General features: G+C 40.3%; 1 protein-coding gene across 1 annotated transcript in view; it reads right to left on the bottom strand.

Annotated features, from left to right (window-relative positions):
- The window catches only part of MSH3 (mutS homolog 3), a 117,790-nt gene extending 90,803 nt beyond the window's left edge, over positions 1-26,987 (bottom strand). Inside the window, exons 1-8 of the mRNA XM_074165799.1 lie at positions 26,809-26,987; positions 23,261-23,384; positions 22,017-22,240; positions 18,517-18,729; positions 16,423-16,539; positions 15,617-15,734; positions 14,163-14,308; positions 13,014-13,180 (exon numbers count right to left, since the gene is read on the bottom strand). Of these exons, the coding sequence (XP_074021900.1) occupies positions 13,014-13,180; positions 14,163-14,308; positions 15,617-15,734; positions 16,423-16,539; positions 18,517-18,729; positions 22,017-22,240; positions 23,261-23,384; positions 26,809-26,919 (1,220 nt within the window). The 5' untranslated portion in view covers positions 26,920-26,987. The remainder of the gene's footprint in view (positions 1-13,013; positions 13,181-14,162; positions 14,309-15,616; positions 15,735-16,422; positions 16,540-18,516; positions 18,730-22,016; positions 22,241-23,260; positions 23,385-26,808) is intronic.
- Positions 26,988-27,002: the final 15 nt, after the last annotated feature.

The raw sequence follows: 27,002 nt of genomic DNA, 5'->3' as shown, positions 1-27,002 counted from the left end.
AGCCGCAGCTTCTCCTTTAAACCCTTTTAGAGACAGCTAACATAATACCAAGAATCAAATTAACTCCTGCGTGGTCAGTACCACTTTATTTGTCTAGTAGACTCCTAAGAGAGATGTACACACCTTGACTGGGCAGCCATGGGATCCTTCTCTGACAATTCCTGCTTTCCCCTCAGTCCTACCCTGTCATTTTGGGCCATGACACCACTGGAAATAACTCTGATACACACACATTATCTTTGAGTCTACAATATGAGCAGGTAAGAACAAGTCCAGAAGTATAATATGCAGCGATACTAGAAAATGTAATGGTTAGTCCTTTCATGTCAGAGCTGAAGTAGTTTTGTCTCATCACAGTCCTTACCTATGCTTTTTATAGCACTTTTGCATTGAAGATGAGCCATTATATTTCAAAGTCCCTATACTCACACTAAGTTACAGAGCTCTTTTCTGCCCATCTTCCATATTACCACCAAAGTCACCACTCCAAACCCAGCACCTGTCTAATGGACTTACGACATGCAGCGCTCAGACAGTGCAGATCCAGATCCCCACAGCTTGCCTGGACCAAGTAAGAGAGATTCTATCTAATCAAGCAACCTTGCACTATACAAGACAGCATGAAACCAGGATCTTAACCAACAGCTGTCTTCATTCCTTAGGTTTACAATATTTTTTATTTGATAGTGTTGGCAATTTTCACTCTGCCAGGGCCCACAAAATTACATTATGATTTTGAGTAATAAACAGCAGATTCCAAAATATGCATTCCAAAAAATAATTTAATGCAAGTTCACCATAACTGCATTTGATTATGATACTTATGAAAGCAGTTTTTTTGCTTAGGCAACCCAAATGCATTAGCATTCAAATTCTTATGCCAGATCAAGTCTATGGTCAGAATCTAGCTGTTTCTGACACCTGGGCCACATTTAATTTCTCACATCCAGATTAGATAACTACATGCTTACTACTGTGTTCTCTATTTTAAGTCATTCTCAGCTTAGCTTCAGCAATGCATTCTACATCTTGATGCCTCTGTACACTTTTAAGTCAGAAAGCATTTATACATTCCTTAGCAGCTGAGAAGGACCCCTTCTTGCAGCCTTCACTCTGCAAACCTGTGTGAGAAATCTGGCAGAAGGGAGCATCATCCTTGGCTTGTGTTGGCCACACAGTTCCCTGTGTTATGGTCAAACTCCAAGGCTGGCCTAAACAGACAGTGATTAGATGAAACTGGTTGTAAAATACCCACTCACAGGAGGAGTAAGAGGTATGTAGCATCTTCTAGGTTGACTGGTAATTTTCTTCGGTCTAGTGTAAATGTAAGTTTTCTCCACTGTCCTGATAACGCTGCTGCACACAAAACTAGACCCTGTACGAGCTTTGATGGAGACATTAAACTTTACCAAATAAAGTACATTAAAAAGCTTGTCTAGGAAAATAGTGTTCCTTCAAATTCAGTTTAAAAGAAGTAAGGTCCAGTCATCAGTTTACAGCTTTCCTTAGTTACATACTTATTTTTTAAGCTGTCTGTAAGCCAAAAAATACTGGCTATGCTATTTTTCTTTTTACAGCTAAGAATCCTTCATGAAACAAGTATTTTTCTCTAGCCGAGGGTTTACAAAACCACTGGCACCAGTACTGTTTAATGTCTTCAGCAATGACATAGACAGTGGGATTGAGTGCATGCTCAGCAGATTTGCAGACAACATCAATCCGAGTGGTGTGGTTGACACACCTGAGGGAAGAGATGCCATCCAGAGGGACACCTGGACAAGCGCAAGAGGCAGGCCCATGTGAACACCATGATGTTAAACAAGGCCAAGTGCAAGGTTCTGCACCTGGGCTGGGGAAACCCCAAGTATCAATACAATGGGGGATGAAGGGTTTGAGAGCAGCCCTGCCAGGAAGGACTGGGAGGTACTGGTGGATGAAAAACTGGGTATGAGCCGGCAATGTGTGCTTGCAGCCCAGAAAGCTAACCGCATCCCGGGCTGCATCAAAAGAAGTGTGGCCAGCAGGTCAAGGGAGGTGATTCTGCCCCTCTACTCCGCTCTCCTGAGACCCCACCGGAAGTACTGCATCCAGCTCTGGAGCCCTCACCAGAAGGAGGACATGGACCTGTTGGAGCGAGTCCAGAGGGGCACCACAAAAATTATCGGAGGGATGCAGCAATGAAGTAAGGCTGAGAGAGTTGGGGTTGTTCAGCCTGGAGAAGAGAAGGCTCCAAAGAGACTTTCTTGTGGCCTTTCAGTACTTAAGGGAGTAACGGTTTTAAATTGGAAGAGGGGAGATTTAGATTAGATATTAGGAAGAAATTCTTTACTGTGAGGGTGGTGAGACACTGGATCAGGTTGCCCAGAGAAGCTGTGGATGCCCCATCCCTGGAAGTGTTTAAGGACAGGTTGGATGGGGCTTTGAGCAACCTGCTCTAGTGGAGGTGTCCCTGCCCATGGCAGGGGGGTTGGAACTTGACGATCTTTAAGGTCCCTTCCAACTCTAACCATTCTATGATTCTATGATTCTAGGAAAGAGAGGGACAGACTTTTTAGTAGAGCCTGTAGCGATAGGACAAGGGGTAATGGTTTTAAACTGAAAGAGGGTAGATTCAGACTAGATATAAGGAAGAATCTTAATTTTTTTTTTTTTTTTTTTTTTTTTTTTTACAACGGGCGTGCTGAAACACTGGCACAAGTTGCCCAGAGAGGTAGTAAATGCCCCGACCCTGGAAACACTCATGGTCAGACTGGACAGGACTCCGAGCAACCTGATCTAGTTGATGATGCCCCTGCTCATTGCTGGGGCATTGGAATAGTTGACTTTTAAAAGTCCCTTCTAACCCGATTTATTCTATGATTCTATGAATACCATCTTGCTCTTCACAGCATTCTTTTGGTTCTTCCTCAAGACATGCAGTCAGATGGTGTGAAGTACAAAAAACCCAGTGAAGCTGTCCAGGAAAGTTATCCTTCCTTCTCAAAACCCTGCACTTCACCAGCATATGTGAAAGATGAAGAAAAGTAGAAGGGTCTGACTTATATTCTCCCTAGGATGGTATCTGGGGAGCTGTTGCTTCTCTCTCCATCTTAACATCCCTGTCAAGCCATGACTTTGTATAGGGGTATGTAAAGAGCAGTGTCAAGCAGTCTGTTGCAAGGAGTGCCTGAAATCTTGCTGGAGATGGGGACAAGTGCACCCTAGATACAGGAATCAAAAGGGCAGAGACATGAAGTGATAGCAAAGACCCAAGAAAGCAGGTAGCATAGCTGCAAAAGAACAAGCAGAATGGAAGGAGGCGCAGGTAATTATCTTCCACCTGACAAGAAGCAAGAGAGACAGGCACAACACAAAATAGGGAGAGGAATAGATTCAAGTAAATTTGCTAGAAATTGTTTTTAAGTATATCCATCTGCCTCTGCAGATTCTTTCACAGAAATGGAAAGCAAATCTACATAGGTGAAGCCTCTTTACATTAGAAAATACTGTCTTACTCAGCTTTGTAATGGAAGAGTTAATTACTGTAGCAAGGATTTCAAATTCTTTATTAAGAACTCACAAAATATCCATGTAAATTTAGAAGCAAACTTAAGTATGAATTTCTAACAATCATTTTACTATTCCAGATTCCCAGAGGAAGAGTCCATGCTTAAAGTACACTCTTCACAACTCTAATTTACTGAAAGCCTCTTACCTGTACCATACATCAAAAAGAACATTTATTAAAAGAGAGACAAATGTTGTAAGCCAGTCAAGCACAAAATTAAACTGTTGAAGATAGCCTGAAAGATAACGCTTGTTCTCTTTCTCAGTTCAGTAGATTGATTGCATGTAAAAATCCGTTTCAGTTTCATTTTCTTGAAAATTAAGAAAATGAATATATTCTGTTTCTGTGACAAATAAATATATTCATGCCCTTTTTCTCTTCCTTAACTCAAGAGGGACTAGGAACCACCATTATAAGAGAATTATTCTTCTCTTCGCTCTAGTGTCACTTCTATCTGCATGTCAAACATGCAGACGGTTTCAGTATTTCTCCCTTCCATACTTGTCTCACATCACCACATTGTTTTCATTAAAAGTTCTGAATTTCTAGCTCATAGCACTAACAATGAGGGCAGGGAAAGTGGGAAGAAATAATGTCTGAGAAATTAACACATCCAAGTTGTCCATGATGCTACCATTTCACAGGGAAAGATTTATGTCTCAAGTTAACTTCAAAGAATAATAAATTAAAAAAAAAATACTTTAGGACTTTAAAAAAATGTACCAGCAAACATTCATAGGCTATTAAAAAAATTTTTAAAATTGCATGCTAGCTTAAGAGTCCCTCTCCATGTGAATATGTGCACTCTAGCTGCAGGTTACTGCAACATTTTCGCTGATACTTCAAGCAAAGCAAAACATGCAACTGATGTTCTGATTGTAAGAGCAAGTTGGCATCAGAAATACATGTGCTGCTTCATAGTATGTTGGCTCCCCCAGAACAAAGGGTACTCATGCATTTACCCTTGCAGAAGCCCAGTTAGATTACCTCTCAATGAAAATGGACAAGTTACCGTCACATGTAAAACACAGAACACACGCACTGGAAGTTACCATGGACCAGCTAACATGCAGGAAAGCCTAGAGTATGGAGTTACCACAGCAAAGTACTGATGTAACTGTATCCTTCAAAAAGGATTTTACTTTCATTCAAAACTCACTTTCAGTCCAAACACAGTTGCCAGTTGTTTGGGGTTTGGCTATTTCTAAGAAGAAAAGCCGCTTACCTCTTCTTCTGGCCACCTGAAAGCACATAAACAAGTGGGTGGTTTACTGTAAAGACCTGAGCACTTCCTAGTATCTGTACATTCAATACTTTTGCAAGTCATTTACATCTGTACTTAAATACAGGTGAGAAAACTTCCAGTTTTAAGCATGTGCACGTGTGCATGCCTTCCCTCCTGTCACCTCAGTACAGTATGCAGCTACACTGACAATTCTATAACCCTCCAATTTACACAAGCCCGTCAGATATAATCACCTCCTGCATCATGAAAATCTCCAATTCATATAACATCTATACCAGCTTAGCAGCAAAGCAAACATCCATTAGCAAATGTTCACTTCTTTGAATGACAGCTGCACTATCTGAAAACTGGAAATTAAATTACTAATATGAATCACACCAGAATAACAATGCCATTTGTGTGTTTAGGTTATTTGAATTTTTTTTTTTAATTTTTTTGTTTTATCAGAGCAATGACCTCTCCCTCAAGTTAAAAATCAAATGTAAACGTGAATTTTTCCTTCAAATTGGCATTATGGAACTTGAGAATTTATCACCGTTCTCTACCAAGCCACCTAATGCACCACAATTATTTTTCTCACAGGTATCTAGGGAAAATTAGTTATTACTACTCAGTTGCTTTGATCCCTTCTGCCCCTAGGACCAGCAGCTCTCTAGCATGGTGGTGCCACCTCCTGGAGGACAGAGGTGTAGAGCTCCAGGCTCCCATCTGGGTTTGTAACTGTGAACTTCAGCACCCTTCCCTCCCTGAGAAACTTTGACAGCTGCTGTGAAAAGTCGCCAGTATATAAATATATACTGAGAGAAATAAGCAAGTAACATCATAACGACCAGAGAGGATAACAAAAAGTAGAATTACTTACATATCATCTCCTGCAGTTTCTGCTCTATCCTATAATGATAAATCAAATATGTGCTAAAGCATGAAAACAAATGCTTTACAATTTGGAGTTTCCTGTTTCCTTATTAAGGTGGAGGGGTTATAATTAAAAAGTTAGATTTTGACAGTAAGAAATTGCACAAACATCAATTTAATCATACTTTATTTAATAATTTCTGGCTCAAATACTGTGAAAAAAAGCTAAAATCATGAATATCACTAGGCAGTGAAAAATGCCACAAATACAGCTCCCGAACACATCACATTTTCCATGCTGCTTGCAATCATATGAAAAATAATGTACCTTTGAACCAGGTACAAACTGTTGGGGCAGCTTATCAGGGCACACATCTTTTGCTTTTGCCTGGAGGAATTCACAAAAACACATGGGCTGGTCAAGGCCTAAAAAGGCCAGCTGATACTCTAACAAGTAATGTTAACATTTTTTATCCAAAGTATTACCCAGGTTAAGAAGAGTGCTCTGCACTGCATTTAGACAGAGTGTTTTGCAACTGCCTTTTTTGCAACCACGTTTTTCTAGTGACAACTCTGAGTACGTAACAGAACAGTAATTTCATCTAAAGGATGCCATATGCTTGTGCTGTGTCCCAAACTGTGAAGGGCAGTAAGGCAGGCAATGGTGAAGAAGCAGACTTGACACATAAGCAATTTGTCGAAAGAGATTTAAGGCCCACGCTTCCCTCACCTGTAGTGCCAGAGAAGACAATAATGAGCTACAGTATTGAGAACAGTATGTTTCATTACTGCAACAAAATTAAATTGAAAAAAACCTGTCCAACCATTGTTTCAGGCCATTACATGATTTGATACGTGATTTTGGGGTTTTTCTCCCTGTCTATTCAAAACAAGTGAGCTATGACATGACCAATATTCTTCAAGCAGCTCTCCATACAGCTGAGTTGCCCAGGCCATGAATAGGATTATTAGCACTGCAAAAAGCCTCTTTAGTCAGTAAACTTGTTTTTTGTATTTACAGAAAATAGCTCACATGCTGGTTTTGTACTTTACTTGCTTTTTTCCTACTGCAAATTCAACTGCTTGTAGCTCCCATTTATACAAAACATTCTCAAGATGTTTGTCACAGCTTGCCTTTCACTTAAAAATCCATGGGAATATTACAAGCTATACAAACCATGAAACCACTAGTTTTTATGTTTACCAACCCTTTAGATACTTTTCACTTCTCTGTTCAGCAGTTTCATTTGCAGTACTGTTTACTCTCACTGTAACCATTTGGTGTCTCGGTTTTGCCACTACAAGCCCTCCTGTCCTTGCTCACCTACAAACCTTATGAGTTGAGCTACATAAATATATGCATGTAACTGCTCCATTTTAAAAACCTCAACATTAACTGTACAAAAGCACCCTCTGAACTGAGCAACCATCAGCCGCATAAAGATCCACAAAATTAAAAGCATTTTGTATTCATTTACAAGAATTCAGAGTTCATTACAGCTGAGTTTCTACTCCTTGACTGATGACGTAAATCCATAACTCTATCCATAAGACCAATTAGCAGTGAATAGCACTATTGACCAATGCAACTAATAAATGAGCTTTAGCTCACTCCTATACCCTTTAGAAGTTCACTTAAACAGGCAGTTGTAATTCCCACTTCAAAGAACCCAAAGCACTGCTGTATTCTGCTATGGCACCACACATACTGAAACAAAAGAGCCAAAATACACCTCTTATTCTTGATTTCTCATGAACTACAATCAGGGGACAGGATGACAAGAAACAACCAACCAGCATCAAATATTTTTCACAATGAAAACATCGGCCATTGGAATAATCTCCCCAGGGAAGCGGTGGATTCTGCAACATTGGCCACTGATTCAAACTTCAGCTGGACAGGGTGCTGGGCCATCTTACCTAGACTGTGCTTTTGCCAAGAAAGGTTGGACCAGATGAGCCCTGAAGGTCCCTTCCAGCTGGTATTCTATGATTCTATATGACATAGCACCATCAGCTACATCACTGCTAATGCTTTGGGCTGGTAAGAGATCTTGACAGGGCTGAAACTAGAGAGTAACACACCTGTGGAGCAATGCACGTAACACAGACCACACCTGATACAAAGATAAAGGCAGAACTGCTAAAACAGAGGAGTATCAGCACTGCACTGACTGTAAGCAGACAGAGCTTGAAACTAATATTAGTTACAGAAGTCCTTAAATACAAAGAAAGAAAGCCTGTATTGCCTGTAATGATGGAGGATCTTGAGGCATTTGGCCTGAGTTCGATCATAGCAGTGAGCAGGGAGGATGACTTTAGTTCTCAATGGATTTGAGAGAGATGGGAGTTCCAGGGAGCAAACTCCAAGCCAAAGACAACGTTGCAGTACTCAAGCGAAAACAGAAACCCGAATGCCGTAATTAGAAGGAAAAAAATCTTAAACATATTACAGGGGAACAAGACCTAGCTACAGCCTAAACAAAGGGGCACACAACGGAGGTTGTATCAAAACTGCCTCCCAGATTACAGGCCCAAGCCAACAGGAGGAAGACATTATGCTCTTCAAACAGAATAAAGTGAAAAATCTGTGGGTATAGACAAGAGGTTAGTTACTGTATCATCCTGGTTTTAGATTGTTAACTAGACATCAAGCAAGACACATAAAAAAAAAACCAAGACAGCACAGACCTGGGTGAAATGATGCTTTGGACTGGAAAGTGAAGTACTTGTGATCGGTACGTTTTCATATGATGTCAAAGAATGCTACAGAATAGAACATCACCAGTGTTCACATAAAAAAAGGGCAAATGAAAAAAAAACATATAAGGAGGAGGACTGGGGCACTCTGAAGATGCACTGGATAGAATTACATTTTTCAATGAAACAAAAGAGGGTCATATGAGGAAAGCAAGAAGAACCAAAAGGGAAAGGAGTCTCAAAACCAATTTCAGGAGACCGTTACAGGCCAAATCTTAAAGTAGCCAATATGTTAAGGAGAATGGATATTGACCTTTGACCATGAAAAGCTTGGAGTAGAAAACACAGTGTTTTCCTGTAAAAACATACATATTTTTTTGAAGGCAACAATGTTTTTTTGGTTTTCTAGAAAGAGGGAAACTAGAAGTGTTGAAAGATTTTCCTCCAGCCAGGCCAACACTTGCAAACAGATGTTGCTAACGGAACAGAACAGTACCCACCAGAACAGCTTGTTCTGAACCAGTTTCCATAACCTACTTTTAACTTACACTTTGCTTTTGAAGGAAGGCTCTCCACCAAAGCTGACCTCGAGTTCACCGTCCTCAAATAGTACTTTCTAGTCATTAAATCTATCCTTGAACAGTACTTTCTAGTCCTTAATTTTTATGGACAATGCCTGTCATTAGGAGCGTTTCATTTACTACCTGAAACATGCTAGAAGCAAACAAACATGAAACTATGCCGCACATTTCAATACATCTACTTCCATGAGTTTTAAATTACAGAAGGGGAAAGTTAGTAACTTGTAACACAAATCTACACCACAAGTTAAACTATTTTTTAAAGCTTACTTGGGTTGGTAAACATCACAGTTTAATCCAAATGGTTAAGTAAAATCTTTACAAAAACATGGATGCATCTAACTTTATTTAAATCAGTGGTAAAATACCTATCAATTAAGGCTCAGATTTCCCCCCTTACCCCAAGTATGCAATTTAACTAAACTGGCTTCATACTGAATTAGAACTCCACTGTATGAATAAATCAAACAGCTAAATAATCTTACTACAGAACTTTGCTTGCTGGTCATTACATTAATGTCCATGCCTTACTTAGGCATGGAGAACTTCAAAACCAGGACCAAAACTTCCACTTACACTGCGAACTGCTTTCTTGGGTACAGCTCAAACCGCTGCTTTTAGACAGTTCTTAAACAGCTCTGCTGCTTTATCATTTATTAACTTACTGTAAAATTTGCTTCATTCTTTGTATTGTGAGACTGTGTTTACAGCCACATATAAACGGGTGAAACTAATTTCTCCACTGATCTGCAGGATAAGCAAAGCTTTCATTATCACCGTACTGCATAAAACTTAAAAAGTAGAGGCCACTTTCCGTTGTGCATTTTATTTGCACTTTCATTCCTGACTCAAAACTCTTTACAACTGTTTAACATTAATCCACAGAAATAATTTCTACCATAGTAAGTACTCCTTAAGCTTAAGTAGCAGCTCTTGGTGATTGTCAACCACATTAAAACACTGAAACTTTTCTGATAAAAAAAAAATTCAGAAGAGCAGCACCCTGCCACTCAGCTGTTTTTTCCTTCTGTGACAAGTGCTCATTTGATGTAGATTTGGCTGTGAAAATGTACACAATACTAAAATAGAAGCACCAGTAAATAGTGTGAATGACATAGCTGCGCCTGGACATAACTGTGGTGACAAAGAGAACAGGAAGAGCAAAGCACAGCGTTCCCTAAGGAGGAAATACGTATATTTTATTTTTGTAGAATAAAGGCAAAGAGACAAGTACACCAGTATGTAATATTCACATTTTGTCTTTGTATATTTAAAAAAAAAAACAACACAACAAAACACAATAGGACTTGAAGGAAAGCACACAGATACTTTCAACTGTGTCAATATAACCAGGCACTGAACCAGATTATACCTGCTGTCATAAAGCTGCAGTGGTTTATCCAAACTAAGTAGTTCAAATTTTTTTAATAACCATTAGCACAGTCTTTGTGCTGGGGGAGACCTAGGCCACATCACCTTGGTCATTTAGTGTGAACTTCTACTATGCAACATCCAAAACCAAATCATTCCCTGAGTTACTCAGACAAACCCTGGTGCAATTCTTACATGACATGGGCATGCAGTGGGCAGAAACAACCCTTCTCTTCTCTGCTCCTAACCACTCCAAGCTGCACAACTGCTGGGACTATTTTTCTCTCCCACCTGTACCCTATTTTTATAAATCCAGTGGTTTTCCACTGCATTATAAATACACAAAGTGATGAGAAGCCTTCTTGAAACACAAGATCCTAGTTCCTATTGTTTCAGTCAGAAAAGTCTGCAAAAAGTTATAGAAACAAAACCTTTCCCAGCTAACATGATTCTAACCAGGAGTTACTAGAAAAGAGTGGATAAAAGAATTAAATTACCAGGTCATAAACAAAATTGAATACTTTATATACTCAATATGCATTAAAACAAGATTACTGCCTGTATAAAAGCAATTCTATAAAAACTTGAGCCTAGTTAAAAGCACAAGAAAGCAGCATCTTGGAATCACTTAAATTAATATTAAATACTTCAGGGCCCTCTAGTGGTTAAATCTTTGATATGTGAAAATCCATGAAGAATTGGTTTTGAAATAAGGCTACTGAAGCATACTAAAGTAACACGCCTATAATTAAGGACATTTAGGCTAGAGAGCTCCCTAGTAAATTACCAGAAAGGGGAAAAAACCCTACAAATTAATATATGGTATTTTTTATTCTTAATAAAATGAAAAGTTACTTATTAACATTCTCACCTGTGCATAGCCAGGAAAAAAAAAAAAAAAAAATACAATTGCTCTCTCAAACCTGCATCAGAATTACCTTAATGCACAATTTAAATCCTTGTTTCTGAAAAATGCACTTGCATTATACCTTCCTCTGGCTTCCACAAAACTGCCAGTGCACAACACCAGCAACAAAAAACCCAAAACAAATGAAAATAAGAATTTTTCACCTTCATTATAGTATATTCAGAAATATTTTGGGCATACTCCTATGGAATTGATTTGCAAAAGAGAAAGTTACCAAAGTAAAAGGATTAGCAAGGCAAAAATGACATCTGTTGGCAAACAGAAAAGGTTTGTTACTTCCCAATATGGTATTTTATCCACCCAATTCTTAACAGACCATTTTACTGCAAGGAAATACATTGATATTGCTTGCTTAGTACATCTAATTAGAGTTGACCTTTTCAAATCCTTATGGCTTTGCAGTCCGTACCTGAGCTGAGGGAACAGAAGTCTAGTATGACAAGAGCACACTTCCCTACGAGCGTAAGCATCACAACACTACTGAATAACCACTTTCACAAGCCACATTTTCTTAAGATCCCTAACACCAAATCAGACATTTTCAGTCACTCTTCTCAGTCTTTCCTCTTATATACACAAGCCCTTGAAAGCTTGATAGCTGAGTGCAGCAACGTCTGTGCAAGTTCCTATGATGTGCCACAAAATCAGCAGCTGACTAAGCAGCTCAGCTGTCTAGAGCATTAGAGGAAGCTACAAGATGATGATTTGGGCAGAGTTTAAGTGAGGCAGTCAAGGTACAAACTTGACTTATCCGTCAGGTGGCTACCATCTATGTGACTGTGATACATTTGTCTGACTTTACTATACAGAAAGGTGTGTGGGGATACAATATGGGGGGTGTGAGGAGGACATCTGTATCTTCCCCCCAGTACAAAACTTTGCCGATGGTAATACATTCATTTTTCTTTGGCATTCTTTAGCTCCAGTTTTGTTAGCACATAAAAGAAAAATATCCTTTCCGACTAGTTCATTCAAAACAGAATTGCTAAGCTCTAAGCTAGTTCTCTACAGCCCAGAGCTGCATGGTTAAAAAAAAAAAAGTGAAAAACTGATACATTCTTGCAGATGCAATTTTTGTGAGATTTCACAAGTTCACCACGTATGTTCAGATGATTGCTTTATCCTTCACCTATCATCCTGCAAACTATTCTGTCTTTATTCCACACTTAAACTGATATAGAAAATAAGTAACAAATTTACTCTTGAAATACTCAGAGAACTCAAAACATAAACAAATGATCAGTCACAATACTTCCACGTCTGTATCCAAGTTCAAGACAGTGCAACAGGACAAACAGCATGAAACACCAGTTGCAAAGGCTTTCTATACCTATCTACACTAATAAAAAAAAAAAAGTTTAATGCCTTTCAGAGATCTTAAGACTATGAGAAACAAGAATAACAGCCACATAACACTACTTTCAGATCTCAAAGATAAGCACACAAGCTCTGAAATAAATCAAATAGATCATGTGACAGGGAGCGTGGGAGCAAGACAATCTAAATGAAAACAACAAATGTTTAGGCGTACAAATCTTTCATAAGCCTGAGACGGAAGCTAGGAATTTCAGGCTAAATACGATTTAAGAACAAGTGCCCGGAACTTAGTGGGATATGGTGAAATTTTCAATCCAGCAGCAAACTGCAGTCATTCTGAAATGGGCCTTTACAGAACTACACATCCACACCTGCTTCTGGATCTAAACTCTATCAATAGCTATGCTGCAATTAAAAAAAAAAAAAAAAAAAAAGAAAAAAAGCAAACAAAATCTCCATAGAACATACCTCATGGAGGTTATACTGTTGATGAGCTTTTCAGATTGATCTGACAAGCTAGATGGAAGTATTATTTCAACTGGCTGCAGGCGCAGAACCCGACTCTCTAATTCTAAGCGAGATGCACAGTCCCGAAAACTGTCAAAAATTACTTCTCCAGTAGTTGGTTGGATTGCCTGTCAAATAAAAAAAAAAATATAAGCATTGAATATTTAAATTTTATGGGAGTGTTTCAGTGACTCAAATTGTTAAACCAGAAGGAAAATTTATGGTGTGTAGCACAAAATTATATAGCACCGATAGGCTTAGTCAAAGTGGCAGATGAAAAAATATAATTGTGTTTTTCAAATCTATGATATGATACTAACTTCAAAGACTACTACAATTTTGTCTTTGTAAATAACTATACCTTAAAAATGTAAATGTGCTCTTTTTATCATCCATGCTCAACTCTTATTACTAGGAAAATCTATATTATTGGAAGTCTATGCAAGGTGCACGCTATTCAGCCTGGAAACTAACTGTCTTCCTAGCACATGCTTTTGATGTTCTCTCCCAGCTGCAATGGGACATTCAAATACAAGCACAACCAAGATGCTTTTAAATTACCAGCAGACTGGGCTTAAGTTATCACTGTGTTTTGCCAGTTATACAATCCTGTTTTTAATATTCACCATAAAAGAGAATACAAATCTGAAGTGTAAACAGTAAAAAATGCTAAGTCTTTTCCTCTAAAGAACAGTATTTTGTAGAGGAAAAAGATACTCACAAGCTTTGAAATATTGACCCTAAAAATGTTTAAACTTCAAAATTAGTAAAGCACCTGAACTAATGATTTCCCTGTATTTCATTAAAACACAGGTACCTTTTCAAGTGATATGGCAGCAAAAACTGTACCAGGAATAGTCAACTATAACTCCAGACCTTTTCTGTAGTTTTCAATATAAAGCCATCACAGTTTACACACATATGGTATCTTACCTACACTGCACCTTGTCACAAAAACAAAAAAAAAAACCCCCACAAAAAAAAATCTAAAGACAGAACAATTATGAATTTAACAATTTAAGAAGATGACCACCCACCTCTCAAAAAACCCCAACAAAACAACACCCCAAAAAACCCTAAAATACTGATTCCCCTGTGAAACTAACTTACCATAATGCCTACAATAATGTCACCCTTCTTCCTGTCTTTTAAGTTTTCTCCATTTTCACAGATACAGAGGAGGTAGTTATCAGGGACATCTGTTGTTACCTCTTCAACATCTACAGAATCATCCAGCTTCAGCAAAGGGTTCACATGTAACAAATGTTAAAAAAAAAAAACCTGTACACAGATTTTGGTGGATTATTCATAGGTGCTTTTAGACCTAAGTCCTTCTGAACTAGATTTTGTGTTGGGCCTTCTTGACTAAAGGTTTGTTTGTTTTTTATTAATTTCACTCCTACTGTGACTTCAGTGAACTTCAGAGACTCTCAGCATGAGGACTGAAGTCGGTGGTTGTCTTCACACGACAGGCAGTTACATGATGCACAGATTTCATCAGCTCATGCAAAGGCTATTTTTGACTATGTCTGTGGGTCTCATGTCTGCGGGTCTCCACATTCAAGCAAGAGCATCTATACCAAAAATTAAACCAGGAGCTGATTCTGCACACAGGCTGCGCCACCTTGTCATTTTGAGTTCATGTCCACCAACCACATGCACCTAACAGAAAAAACTAAAGGCACTAGGTATGCAGCAACTGAAAAGTAGTTAAAAGTCTATCTTAGCAGCAGCATTAGGTTAGGCGCGTTAAAAACTTGCTGCATACCCATCCACCAGGTTGGGTCATACTGCAGAGACTGCTTTCATAGAGTTTGCCAACCATTACAGGAGAGTCTGTAAGTACACTAGAAGTTTTCCAAGAAAATCTCAGGACTGTGTTATCTGCTTCTCTGATTTACTCCTTCAGTACAACCTCACAGGCATTAATCTAACAGTCTTTTTAGCTCTCGGTATCTAGTAAGTACTAGTGTGAAAAATTAAAGAAAAAAACATGAGGTAGTAAGGCAGGAGAAAGGAAAACAAAAACCAAAAGCAAAGAAATTAAGAAGATTACTGGTTTAAAGATGCTCCTGTCTCATTTTTGCATTTTCTTTTTACAACAGACAGGAGTTCATTATCTAGGTAGATTTTTAACAGTCCATTGGTTTTATCACCTTCTCATCACTTAAAGCAAACTGTTGGTACCAAACAGTCAATTCTTCTTCCTTCACATCCTCCTGAATCACTAATGCTATCCATTCTCAATCTGGTGAAACACCTAGTTGAAGACAAGCCCTACATTACTGTAAACTTGTAAAGTCCGCTCTCTGACTTCGGAAAACAACTACAGTAAACACAAGCTCTGCTGTTTCAAAGCAAACCTAAAGCCCTGAAGAGATTAAATTCTTTATAAAGCCAGCACCTTGTTTTACCATAACATAAAATTAAAGGAACTTTGTTTCCTGCCACCACTCTTATGTCAGCCAGTAGATAATCATGTTCCATGTAGGTGATAATACTAGAATTACAGCCTCTCATACATCAAAGATTAGTGAGAAACAACATTTATTTGAAAAGGATATCTTCTCCAATAAGTGTAGACTTTGTGTACAGAGCAGTCAGTTTCCGGCTGAAGAGAGAGCTTTTATTTTCTCCAGCAGCCTTCAGTGCTGCAGTTTCCATTTGTTTTATTACTCCAACCTAAGGCACACAGAAAAGAAAGAAAGTTAGCTCTGATAATAAATTATTTTTTTTATTATTGTATAAATTTGGTGATCTTTTAAGATGTGCAAACAGCAAGTGCATCATTGAAGCTGAACAGGAAGAGCAGAGGTTATCATCAATTCTACTAATGAGACTATAAGGCACTGCTTTTTCTTACATTCTATCCATTTCTAACTGCCCTCTCAACTTCTGCTCCAGTGCTTCTTGTCCTATTTTGAAGCAATGAGGCTAGAGTTCACCACTTGCAGAAAGCTATGGAAATGCAGGTATAAACAACAGGCAGGAAAAGAGGAGAAAAAAAAATGGGCTAGGATAAGAAAAACAAGGATGTAAGGAAGAACTGAAAAGAGAGAGCGGATCTATAAATTTCTCTTTATCAAATGTAAAGGCTTGATAAAAACTGAGAGAAAGAATTGTTCTAGAACTGTTCTAGAAAACATGAAGATACTTTCTGTAAAACAGAGGAAACTTGCATCTACTCAAATTTCGTGACACTCACCAGAACAGAGAAATTGAAACAAAGGAAAGTTAGCCATTTTAGTTGCAAAAACACATGATAATGAGTTTCCCAATTCTCAGTTCAAGTAAGACTCTAATACAGTAAACGTAAGTTATCTCAGTGCTATTCTGTACTTAACATCACTTAATAAAAGCCAGGGATAACCTTATATCCTTTTGCTACAAGTCGCCGCACATGGACAAACAATCTGTGAGTCGGTATACTGGCAGTCATAAAGTTGTGATCCTGATGACAATAAATGTTGAGTTCTTTAGCTGCAATCTGCAAAGTACAAGAAGAAGAGTCAGCCAATAGTTGAAAATGCAATACAGGAGGTCATCTCCATGACAACAGTGATGCACAGCTACAATTAGAAGTCCAGCGTCAGAAGGAAACATTACAGAAAGAGCCCAGAGAGCTGGGCTGCTCCACCTTCCTGTCCCAGCATGTTGCCACAAACAGGGGCTTCAGTACCACAGACTTCACGTGTCAGATCATTACGCTGCACCTTGATCTCTACCGCTACGAGGTAAACCACCTAGTCATCACACACGGATTCTGCAACACAGCTCAACAAAGGGTCAAATCACTTTCACAACACTAACAATACAGCAAGAATGGAGTTATTTTAACTGTGGTTATAAAGATGGAATTAAGCTAACTAATCAATTAAAATACTGAAAAGCCAGTATCAAACAGCAGCGGAAACCAAATACTTGATACAAAACGAGAAACAACACTTGTTAAAATCTGACATTATAATGTATGATTTGTATTTGCTTTCCTGCTCCTTGGCAAAAAGGCAAGTATTCACTAACTGGGGAAAGTGATCTGAAGCAGTCACTGCAGTCAAACACTGATTTGTGTACCTGGATACTGTATTTCTATTTCTGGAATGTGAGTGCACCAGGAAGTGAGTAGACAAATTACAGAGTAAAAATTTGATGAGGAAAATTAATTCCCAGTAACTAAGCAGAGTTTCTCACTGGTCTCAAATGTGGAAATAGCACAAATCAAAGGTTAAATTGGTAGCAATGATTTGGGGACAGAAAAATTTATTATGAACCATCACTTTAAAATTATGTTTGTTGCAAAGTACGTTCCAGTTCCTACAGATCTGGCATGTGTAGGTAGCTGCATCCAAACATGCATCCAAGATGCTCTCTGCACCCAGGCTATACTGGCTATTTTCATCTACTTTTACACTACTTCATAGAATCACAGAATAGTTTAGGTCGGAAGGGACCTTAAAGATCACCGAGTTCCAAGCCCTCGGCCATGGGCAGGGACACCTCCCATTAGGTTGCTCAAAGCCCCATCCAGCCTGGTCTTGAACACCTCCAGGGATGGGGCATCCACAGCTTCTCTGGGTAACCTGTGCCAGTGCCTCACCGCCCTCATAGAGAAAAATGTCTTCCTGATACGTAATCTAAATCTCCCACTCTTCCAGTTTAAAACCATTACGCCTTATCCCATCACTACATGCCCTTATAAAAAGTCCCTCTTCCAGCTTTCTTCCAGGCCCACTTCAGGTACTGGAAGGGGCTATAAGGTCTCCCCAGACCTCTCCAGGCTGAACAACCCCAACTCTCTCAGCCTGCCTTCATAGGAAAGGTGCTCCAACCCCCTGACCATCTTCATAGCCCTCCTGTGGACTCACTCCGACAGGTCCACGTCCTTCTTGCAATGAGGACTCCAAAGCCAACACAATACTCCAGGTGGGGTCTCATGAGAGCAGAGCGGCAGAATCACCTCCCCTGACCTGCTGGCCATGCTTCTTTTAACACAGCCCAGGATGCACATGGCTTTCTGGGCTGCAAACGTGCACTGCCAGTTCATGTTGTGCTTTTCATCAACCAACACCCCCAAGTCCTTCTCCTCTCCACTTCCTTCCAAACTGAAGTACTCTAGTACAGCTTTGGCCATGATAGAATTGAATTTGGCCAATTCAATTCTGAGAGTGTTTCAACTTTAACTCTGACAAGTAATTATTCTAGGACCTCATCTTAAGTTGTCGATATGCAAGATAGCAAGCACCACCATATGATTACAAAATATTAAATGCCATTTTGGTAAAACATTTATGAATAATTGATGGTCTTCAATTTAAGCCTCCAGAGATTTTCCATCTTGATTTCAAGTATTTAAAATACCTATGAAATTTATGCCCTCAAAAAACCTTATTTCTGGAAGTGGCCATAGACCTAGTAAGACACTAATACAATGCAAGTATCTTTCCATAACCCTAGCAAAAATTACCTCTGCATCTTCTCCAAAGAAGCGATATTTGTATCCACATTCCACACACAAAACAGCATCTTTATACTGTTTCTTCAGTTCTATGAATTGAAGTTCTAGCGGAGTGTAAATGCTTTTGGTTCTCTTATTAAGATTTGTATCTGAAGTATTTTGAGCATTTTCGTAAGACTTAAGAGATGCAGAAAACTGACTAAGATCACAGCGTAACTCCTCCTGTAAATAAAAGATGAAAAAGTATAGTTAGGAAACATCAAATAAATCAATTGCCCCTGCAGACCTTAACTCACATTAATCATAGAGCTAAAGATTGTTCTTGCAGTAACTAGCCCCAAGAACTGTAGAAAACCATTAAAGTAGAATACACAGAATACAGCTTATTTGGAATTAAAAGGAATTAAAAAGTCACGAAAGTAAAAAATTTTGCATCAATTACTCAACTTGCTTTACAGCAGTCCTTAGACATCTCAGCTGAAATCAGATCCCTATTGTATCTTGAAGTCTGAAAACACAGATCAAGAGATATGCAGGCTGTAAAGCCTGGATAGTCTAAACTGGCCAGATATAAAAATAAGAATGAATTACTACTCCAATTTACAGATGAGAAACCTCAGCGCAGAGAGATTAATTATGTTCCAAAAATCCCCAGTAAATCAAGAAATAAACCAATTTGAGTCTCAGTTCACTGTCTCAAGCACCAAAACCGTATTTCTTCTCCAGCCTGCCCTTCCTACATAAGCACAGCATACCTCCCAAAATAATTTATTCTTAAACACTGAAAATCTATATTAGTTTGTAAAACCCTTAACAGTTAAAGCTTTGAGCCCACTCTCTCTGCAAGTCACCACTTACAATGACATTACGCAGCCTATGCTAGCCAAGCAACTTCAACTCTACAACTTTGTTTTGTTCTGTGTTGTAAGAAGGGTGATGGATTCAGTCTTTTAGAAGTGCAGTAACCAACACTGATAAGGTGCTTACAGGAAAGTTTCTCTTCATATATCACAGTATCAAGCACTCATAAAATTGGTTAAAAAAATAAATAAATAAATACAAAGACAAAACGCCCCACAAGTTTTTAAAGCCTATGACTATACAAAACACGATTGATCAGGTTGTGCTGAGTTTCTGTATCTGCAAATAAACCCAGTAAACTTCAATTTCTAACAACTGTCCCATGTAGATTACAAGGAACAAAGTCAACAGACTGTTTAGAAGCAACGGTAACTCGGAAGAAACACAGAAATAGTACAAATCATATACTGTGGGTCATGTACTTTTGCATACAAGGAATGCAGTCATGAAACAATGGGGGAAAAAAGGAACACTTAGCTGTATTGTTAACTGTGAATTACAAAACTCCCAGGATTGTACACAATCAAGCAATGACCCATTTGACAAGCAGACAACATGGCACAAAGTTGTAACATGCCTAGAACTCAGATGGCCTCAGGAGCTTAGATGTCTCTACCACAAAATCCTCAGCCCAAATATTCAGCGGTCTTCGATCCAAGGTCTATACCAGCCCAGCAGTATTTTTTTTTTCAGAGAAAATTGTTGTGACAAAGGATATGGAATAAGGTCATGAAAGAAAAGTAAAAGAAGTAAAAGCACACATGGAATTTGAACTCTTGGGATGGTAGTAAGTTAGTAGCTCAAGGAATTTAGAAGAAAATTACTCACATAAAAAGGTTATAACTCTAAGAAAAAAGCAAGGCAAACATCTAAGTTGAGCCATTCCAACGAAGGCAGGCCAGCCCTTCCCCACCAGACTGCCTGGCCAGGACAGACTCAGTAGACAACGAACGATGAGAGTAATGCTTTGTCAAGCAGGTCATGAGTCATATTTATCTACTGAGTACATTAAGTAAGATATAATTGTTTTTCACTTTTACTTTACATACATATTGCTTGCACTATCTCTCTGCATATGGTTAAAGCTGACCTTCCTTGTGATCTGGGAAGGAAGAGTTAACAGCTGTCAAAATCTCACAATCTGTAATCGACTAGACCCAAGTGCAGTTTAGCGACAAGCATCTTAAGTATACGAATATGCAGTGGCAATATTGCTATAAAAAGCACACCGGTGTCAGTGCTTTGGAAACCAATTTTGGAATAGGAAGGCAGAAATACTGCACCAGCTGATACATGGAAGATCAAACACATCTGTTCAAAGCTAAAGAGAAACCTGAGTTCTGCAGAAAGAACCATCTTAGGCCCACAGCTTGGTGGAAGGAGAGTTGCACATGCCTTTTCTCACCAAATACACACTTCTGCTGCAGTTGCTTAACACACACTTTTAACCGACAACCTATGCCATGCACATGCTGTCTCCAGTGTACAAAAGAGAAAGTCACTAAGGCAAAACTCCCCATGCATTTTTCACATAGATACATAAAACACATACATTTTATAGTTTCTGCACCTAGAATTAGTTCTCAAACATCTGTGAGACATGCTAAAGTATGACTTACAGATTAAACTAGCAGGGGCAGCATATAGTGTCAATATAAAAGGATGGACAAAAGTCAGAAATTAACAAGTTCCAGACAGACAAGGGCTTGAAAAAGAGGGACAGAGAAGAAATCAGTTTTCTGTGTTCTCCAACTGACCACACCTACTTAATGTCAATCCCTTATCACAACAGAAATCTCTTGCCGGAAACTGTTTGCTTCACTATTCTTATTTTGATCTCATGTTCACACAACCAGACACCCCAGTTTAAGATCAGGACCTGCAGACAGGGAAGGTCAAATTGCCTAGACAACCTCTCATGCAACCTCCTTCCTTGAAAAAGCCATATGTAAAGCTTTGTTAAAGAGCAGTTGATTCCCAATGCAACACCACCACAATAAGCCACAACCCAAATACTTCAAACTGAGCAAGGTGAGCAGCAAAACCAACCAATTCACTAATGTTAATTAGCCCCACAATAAAAGGAGAAGCAAGGTAGGACTACATTTTATCAACTTGCACCATCGGTACCATAAAGATAATTTTTCATGGGAGCTACCCCGTACCCTCTGCAGATGAAAAAAAACAGTGACATCTTTAGCAGTTGGATTTATTAGCAACTGGATTAAGCTACATCTCAGTAATAATTCTGTCATATTTTTTGCAAAGAAAGCCTGTTAAGAATTTTACAGCCCATATCAAAACAGACAGAACTGAGAGAAAGCTAAGCAAAGGCCCACACTGAACATTTGTTATTAGAATATTAGGCGTCCACTCACAATTGCAAGATAACACTGCCACTGTTTCTGCTCTCTCATTACTGTTTTTTTTCAATGGTATCACTGAAGTAAAAGAGGCATTCTGCTCCCTGTGCTAAGAGTTCCAGGAAAACACCCATACACAAACAGTGATCTATTGGGTACTGCTGCACTATTTCATGACAGAACACAAAAAAACCCCAAAAAACACAAAAGGAATTTTGTGCCAGGGCTTGCTTTTTTAAACCATAAAAAGTAATCTACACAGCACTGGACCAAAGCTCTACGTACCTTCTGAGCAACCTTTGGGCTAGTGTCCCAAGGCTGAAGAGGGTTTTTCAATTCTGAACTTCTCCCAATAATACTGGGACATTTTTCCAAAATCACAGATTCTTTCTCCCGAAAACTATCCTCCCGGACTCTGTTACATTGCTGGTCTGAATCACTGCAGAATTCTCTCAGTCTGTCTAGAGTCTGCAAACATATACGGGGCTTTTCACACTTCTGAGGTTCTTCTTCAGTAAAAATACACAACAAAAACATATTAGCAACTTATTTTCTAAAACAGAACGTCTATTAGAATGACATCAGTGAGAATGCAATCATTTTGCTCTCTCTCTTCCCTACATTCCTTCTGCTCTTCCATTGCAGTGTTTCTGCCAGCCTGACAGAATCATGCATGTAATCAGCTTGGTTATCTTCCCTGGAAAGTCAATACTGCTCACTTGTATGCTTCTTCATACATGGGAAAAGAAGCACAATTATTTTCTGGACTGATAACTGCAAAGCCACAAAATTAGCCAGGAATATTGGAAGACGAGTGGTATTTTTTCAGAACAGTTTTTAAGCAGACGGTATTGCTAGTTGACAGGGTCTTAATGATACTTCAAACCGTCACACCCACAAAACTGAATATAATTCCCTCTTTAAAAAAATTATAAAGGTCAATTCTTTTCAGTGAAATGTAAGTGTAATGAGCTTTATATGCACTGATTTGTTTTTCTACTAGCATCACTAATTTACTAAATTCTTGGTTCAAATCCAGATGAAGCACAGGCATTTTCAATGTAATTAAGTGCCTGTCACTTCACAGTTAAGAGCACTGCATTACAACTATTTACTTCGATGGAGCCTTTACGTATCCCAATCACTGGCCAGACCTCGCAGAGCTGCCAGGTGTCAGTCATGCTTCAGCCTCAGTCTAAAAGACAGACTGTTAAACTAACACACAAAAGGAAGTTGCAGCATTTCTTTCTGGGCATCTGGACTCTGCTGACTGAACCACCTGTTAGAGCTGACTCAGCTGAAGGGGATTTGCAGAGTAATTCTGAAGTGGGGCTCAAATACCTAGCTTCTGCGCCACAGAAAGGTGCTTTAACCATATAGCTAGTACGCTCATAACGGCTCTTTGGAGATATATCTTACACTCAGGAGACACTTTCCTGAAGTATCCACCAACTAATATTTTTACATTGGACAATTAAAAACTATTTATTGGGTGAAAATGCTTGAATGTTTCTTCACAGTCAACTCACTTTTATCTTGAGTCTTCAGTGGGTTACAGATGTCTTCTAGAGTAATTTGTCGTGTCTTGGTTTTCTTTTCACAGGGTTCATTGCTTTCAGTTGATGTTCTCCTTTTTGTGCCCAATTCAGAAGCCTGAAACATAAATTAAGCAAAGTTCACTTACTTTTTCTCTTTGCCATCCTCTATGAAAGACAATAATGCACCTAAGAATTTCATAAATACAAAATGCAAAATTAATTTACAGTACATGAAATCTCTAACTACTTTACCTATCTACATTTTTTGTTTATAAAAGTTCTTTTAACAATCAAGGCTACAAGAGAGAGAGGAACAGCATGTTCTGCACACAAGTTGGCCATTATGGTAGAATCACAGAATGGTAGGGGTTGGAAGGGACGTCTGGAGATCATCTAGTCCAACGCCCCTGCCAAAGCAGGGTCACCCAGAGCAGGCTGGACAGGAACGCATCCAGGTGGGTTTTGAAGATCTCCAGAGAAGGAGACTCCACACCCTCTCTGGGCAGCCTGTTCCAGTGCTCTGTCACTCTCAAAGTACAGAAGTTTTACTGCGTGTTTAGACGGAACTTCCTGTGTTCTAGCTTGTGTCCATTGCCCCTTGTCCTGTCACCAGGCACCACTGAAAAAAGACCGACCCCATCCTCTTGACACCTGCCCTTTAGATATTGATCAATATTGATGAGATCCCCTCTCAGTCTTCTCCAGGCTAAACAGACCCAGGTCTCTCAGCCTTTTCTCATAAGAAAGGTACTCCATTCCCTTGATCATCTTTGTAGCCTTCTGCTGGAATCTTTCCAGCAGTTCCCTGTCCTTCTTGAACTGGGGAGCCCAGAACTGGACACAGTACTCCAAATGGGGCCTCACCAGGGCAGAGGAGAGGGGGAGGATGACCTCCCTCGACCTGATGGCCACACTCTTTTTAATGTGCCCCAGGAGACCACTGGCCTTCTTGGCCACAAGGGCACATTGCTCCTCGTAATCAACTTGTTGTCCACCAGGACTCCAAGGTCTTCTCTACAGAGCTGCTCTCCAGCTGGTCAGCCCCTGATCTGTACCAGGGCATGGGATTATTCCTCCCTAGATGCAGGACCCTACGCTTGCCCTTGCTGAATTTCATCAGGTTGCTCACCGCCCAGCTCTCTAGCCTGTGTAGGTCTCATTGAACTGCAGCACAGCCTTCTGGTGTGTCAGTCACCCCTCAGTCAGACCTCTCAGTCAGTTTTATATCATCAGCAAACTTGCTGAGGGTACACTCTGTCCCCTCATCCAGGTCATTGATGACTATATTGAACAGGACCGGACCCAGTGCTGACCCCTGGGGAACACCACTAGTTACAGGCCTCCAGCTGGACTCTGTACTGCTGAGTTCTGCCACTCAGCCAGTTCTCAATCCACCTCAGTCGTCTCATCTAACACACACTTCCTAAGCTTACCTATGAGGATGTTATAGGAGACACTGTCAAAAGCTTTGCTGAAGTCAAGGCAGACAAAAGAAACACCTGCAGCTACCATGACTTCAAAACGCAGCTTGGAGCTACCTTTATGGCAGAGAATTGAACTAGAACTTAACAGACTTTCCCATCATACCACATGCTACCACCCTGTGTCTGAACCAGATCTCTTCTGCAAATCCTGATTCCCACAGTTAAGAGCCCTCTTCTTGCCAGATACTGGTTATTTGCCTTTGAGAGGCACAACTTCCTATGGTCTACATCCCAATGATGGAAGAGTATCTACCTCCTCCACACCATCCAGGAAATGTAAATCCAGACTTCAAAGATTTTCCTCAACTATCTGTAAAGACATAGCTGGCATTGTCCTGGGTTTGCACAGAATACAGTATTTACAACTACTGCTCCCTGGATGGCTTTTGGCACACACACTTTTAACATTTTATAAACAGAAAATTCATCAGTTTATGTTGTTTCATCACTGATGTATTCTGTTTGACAGAATGCAAGAAGTATGACCAAATACACAGTAACTTGCAACTGCAACCACGTTATAAACACACTACCATTTCACTTTGCAGGTAAACACAGAGCAGGTGCTTTTAGCAGCTTGCATCCACATTTCATATGGTAATCTCAGATGGTTTAAGTGTATTACTGGGGAAATTCAATCTCCTGGTAACTCCACCCTCAGCAACTAAACCCATAACCTCTATATAATGTATCCATATGCACAGCCCACATGGCTGGCAAAGAGTTTCCCTTCCAAGCCCACTATTATATACCACCAGATTAACACGAATTAGGAAGCAATATTTCTGCATGGACAGAAAGGAGTAATTACACCTTCCAAAATATACTTGGACCAAAGATAACAAAAAGGGTTGACTTGAGGCATAGGTGACAAAAGCATACACGTTCCCAGTGCCAAAAAGGGCTAGAAACATTAACTACAGGGAGACTGAAAAATATAAACTCAGAATGAAATCCAGCTGCTGAGAGACAGCAATTTTTTTCCCAGCAGTGTCATGGGAGAGGCTGCTGGATCACTGCACTAGTTAACTAATGCTCTCGGCCTTGCACTAACAGCAGACTAAGACTCATCCGAGCTCCACGATTTGGCCCAGGAGCTCAACCCACTGCGTGCCAGGAGGCAAAATCTGTGCCAGAAGGTCCAGCACTACTGCAGGGTATCAAAGCTCCCATGTCACAAACCAGCACACTGGCTTGGCCAAGCTCACCGTGCCCATGCCAAGCCTCAGTTCCTACAAAATGGGCCCATCCTGGCTGTTTCCCGGAAGACTAGGTATCATAAAATCATAGAACTGTCTAGGTTGGAAGGGACCTTTCAGATCATCAACCTAACACTGAAAAAAACCATCACTAAACCATATCGCTAAGCACCATGTCCACCTGTCTTTTCAATACCTCCAAGATGGCAATTCCACCATTTCCCTGTGCAGCCTGTTCCAACGCTTGATAACCCCTTTGGTGTAATGTTTCCTAATATCCAATCTAAACCATCTCCGACATAACTTGAGGCCATTTCCTCTTGTTCTATCGCCCATTACTTGGGAAAAGAGACTGACCCCCACCTCTCTACGACCTCCTTTCAGGTAGATGTAGAGAGCTATAAGGTCTCCCCTCAGCCTCTTTTTCTCCAGGCTAAACAACCCGAGCTTGCTCAGCCACTCCTCTTAACACTGGTGCTCCAGACCCCTCACCAGCTTAGTTGCCCTTCTCTGGACATGCTGCAGCACCTCAATGTCTTCCTTGTAGTGAGGGGCCCAAAACTGGACACAGTCGAGGTGGGGCCTCAGCAGTACAAGGTATCAACACCCTGTGTTACACACGGCAAAGATGCTACAGCAACCATTGGTAACTGGAAGACCCTGCCTGTCCCACACAGGGAACCCCATCCTGTAGCAGGGCCGTGGCCATCCTTTCTGACATGACTGGCTGACAGGGGGTAACACCAGACAGCCCCCGAGAGCCCTCCACCACCACGACGGTTCCCTCAGGGCCTCTACGGCCTGGCCCGCGCCCTTCAGGCGCCCTGAGCCCCAACCTCCGCCGCCCCGGGCGCACCGTCTGCCGGGCAGGACCCTGCTCCCCGCCGCTCCCCGCCGCTCCGAAGAACCTGCTCAGCACCAGCTGCTGCCCCCCGCCGCCGCGTTCCCGCCGCTGCCCCCGCGGCATGGCGATGGCGGCGGCGATGGCGGCGGCGATGGCGGACCCCAGGCCCGCGGGCACCGGCACCACCTTCCTGCGCCGGATGCGAC

This window comes from Numenius arquata, chromosome Z, assembly GCF_964106895.1.
Source record: "Numenius arquata chromosome Z, bNumArq3.hap1.1, whole genome shotgun sequence".
Classification (NCBI taxonomy): domain Eukaryota; kingdom Metazoa; phylum Chordata; class Aves; order Charadriiformes; family Scolopacidae; genus Numenius; species Numenius arquata.
Note: the sequence above shows the minus strand (reverse complement) of the source record. Positions and strands in the feature narration are given on the sequence as shown.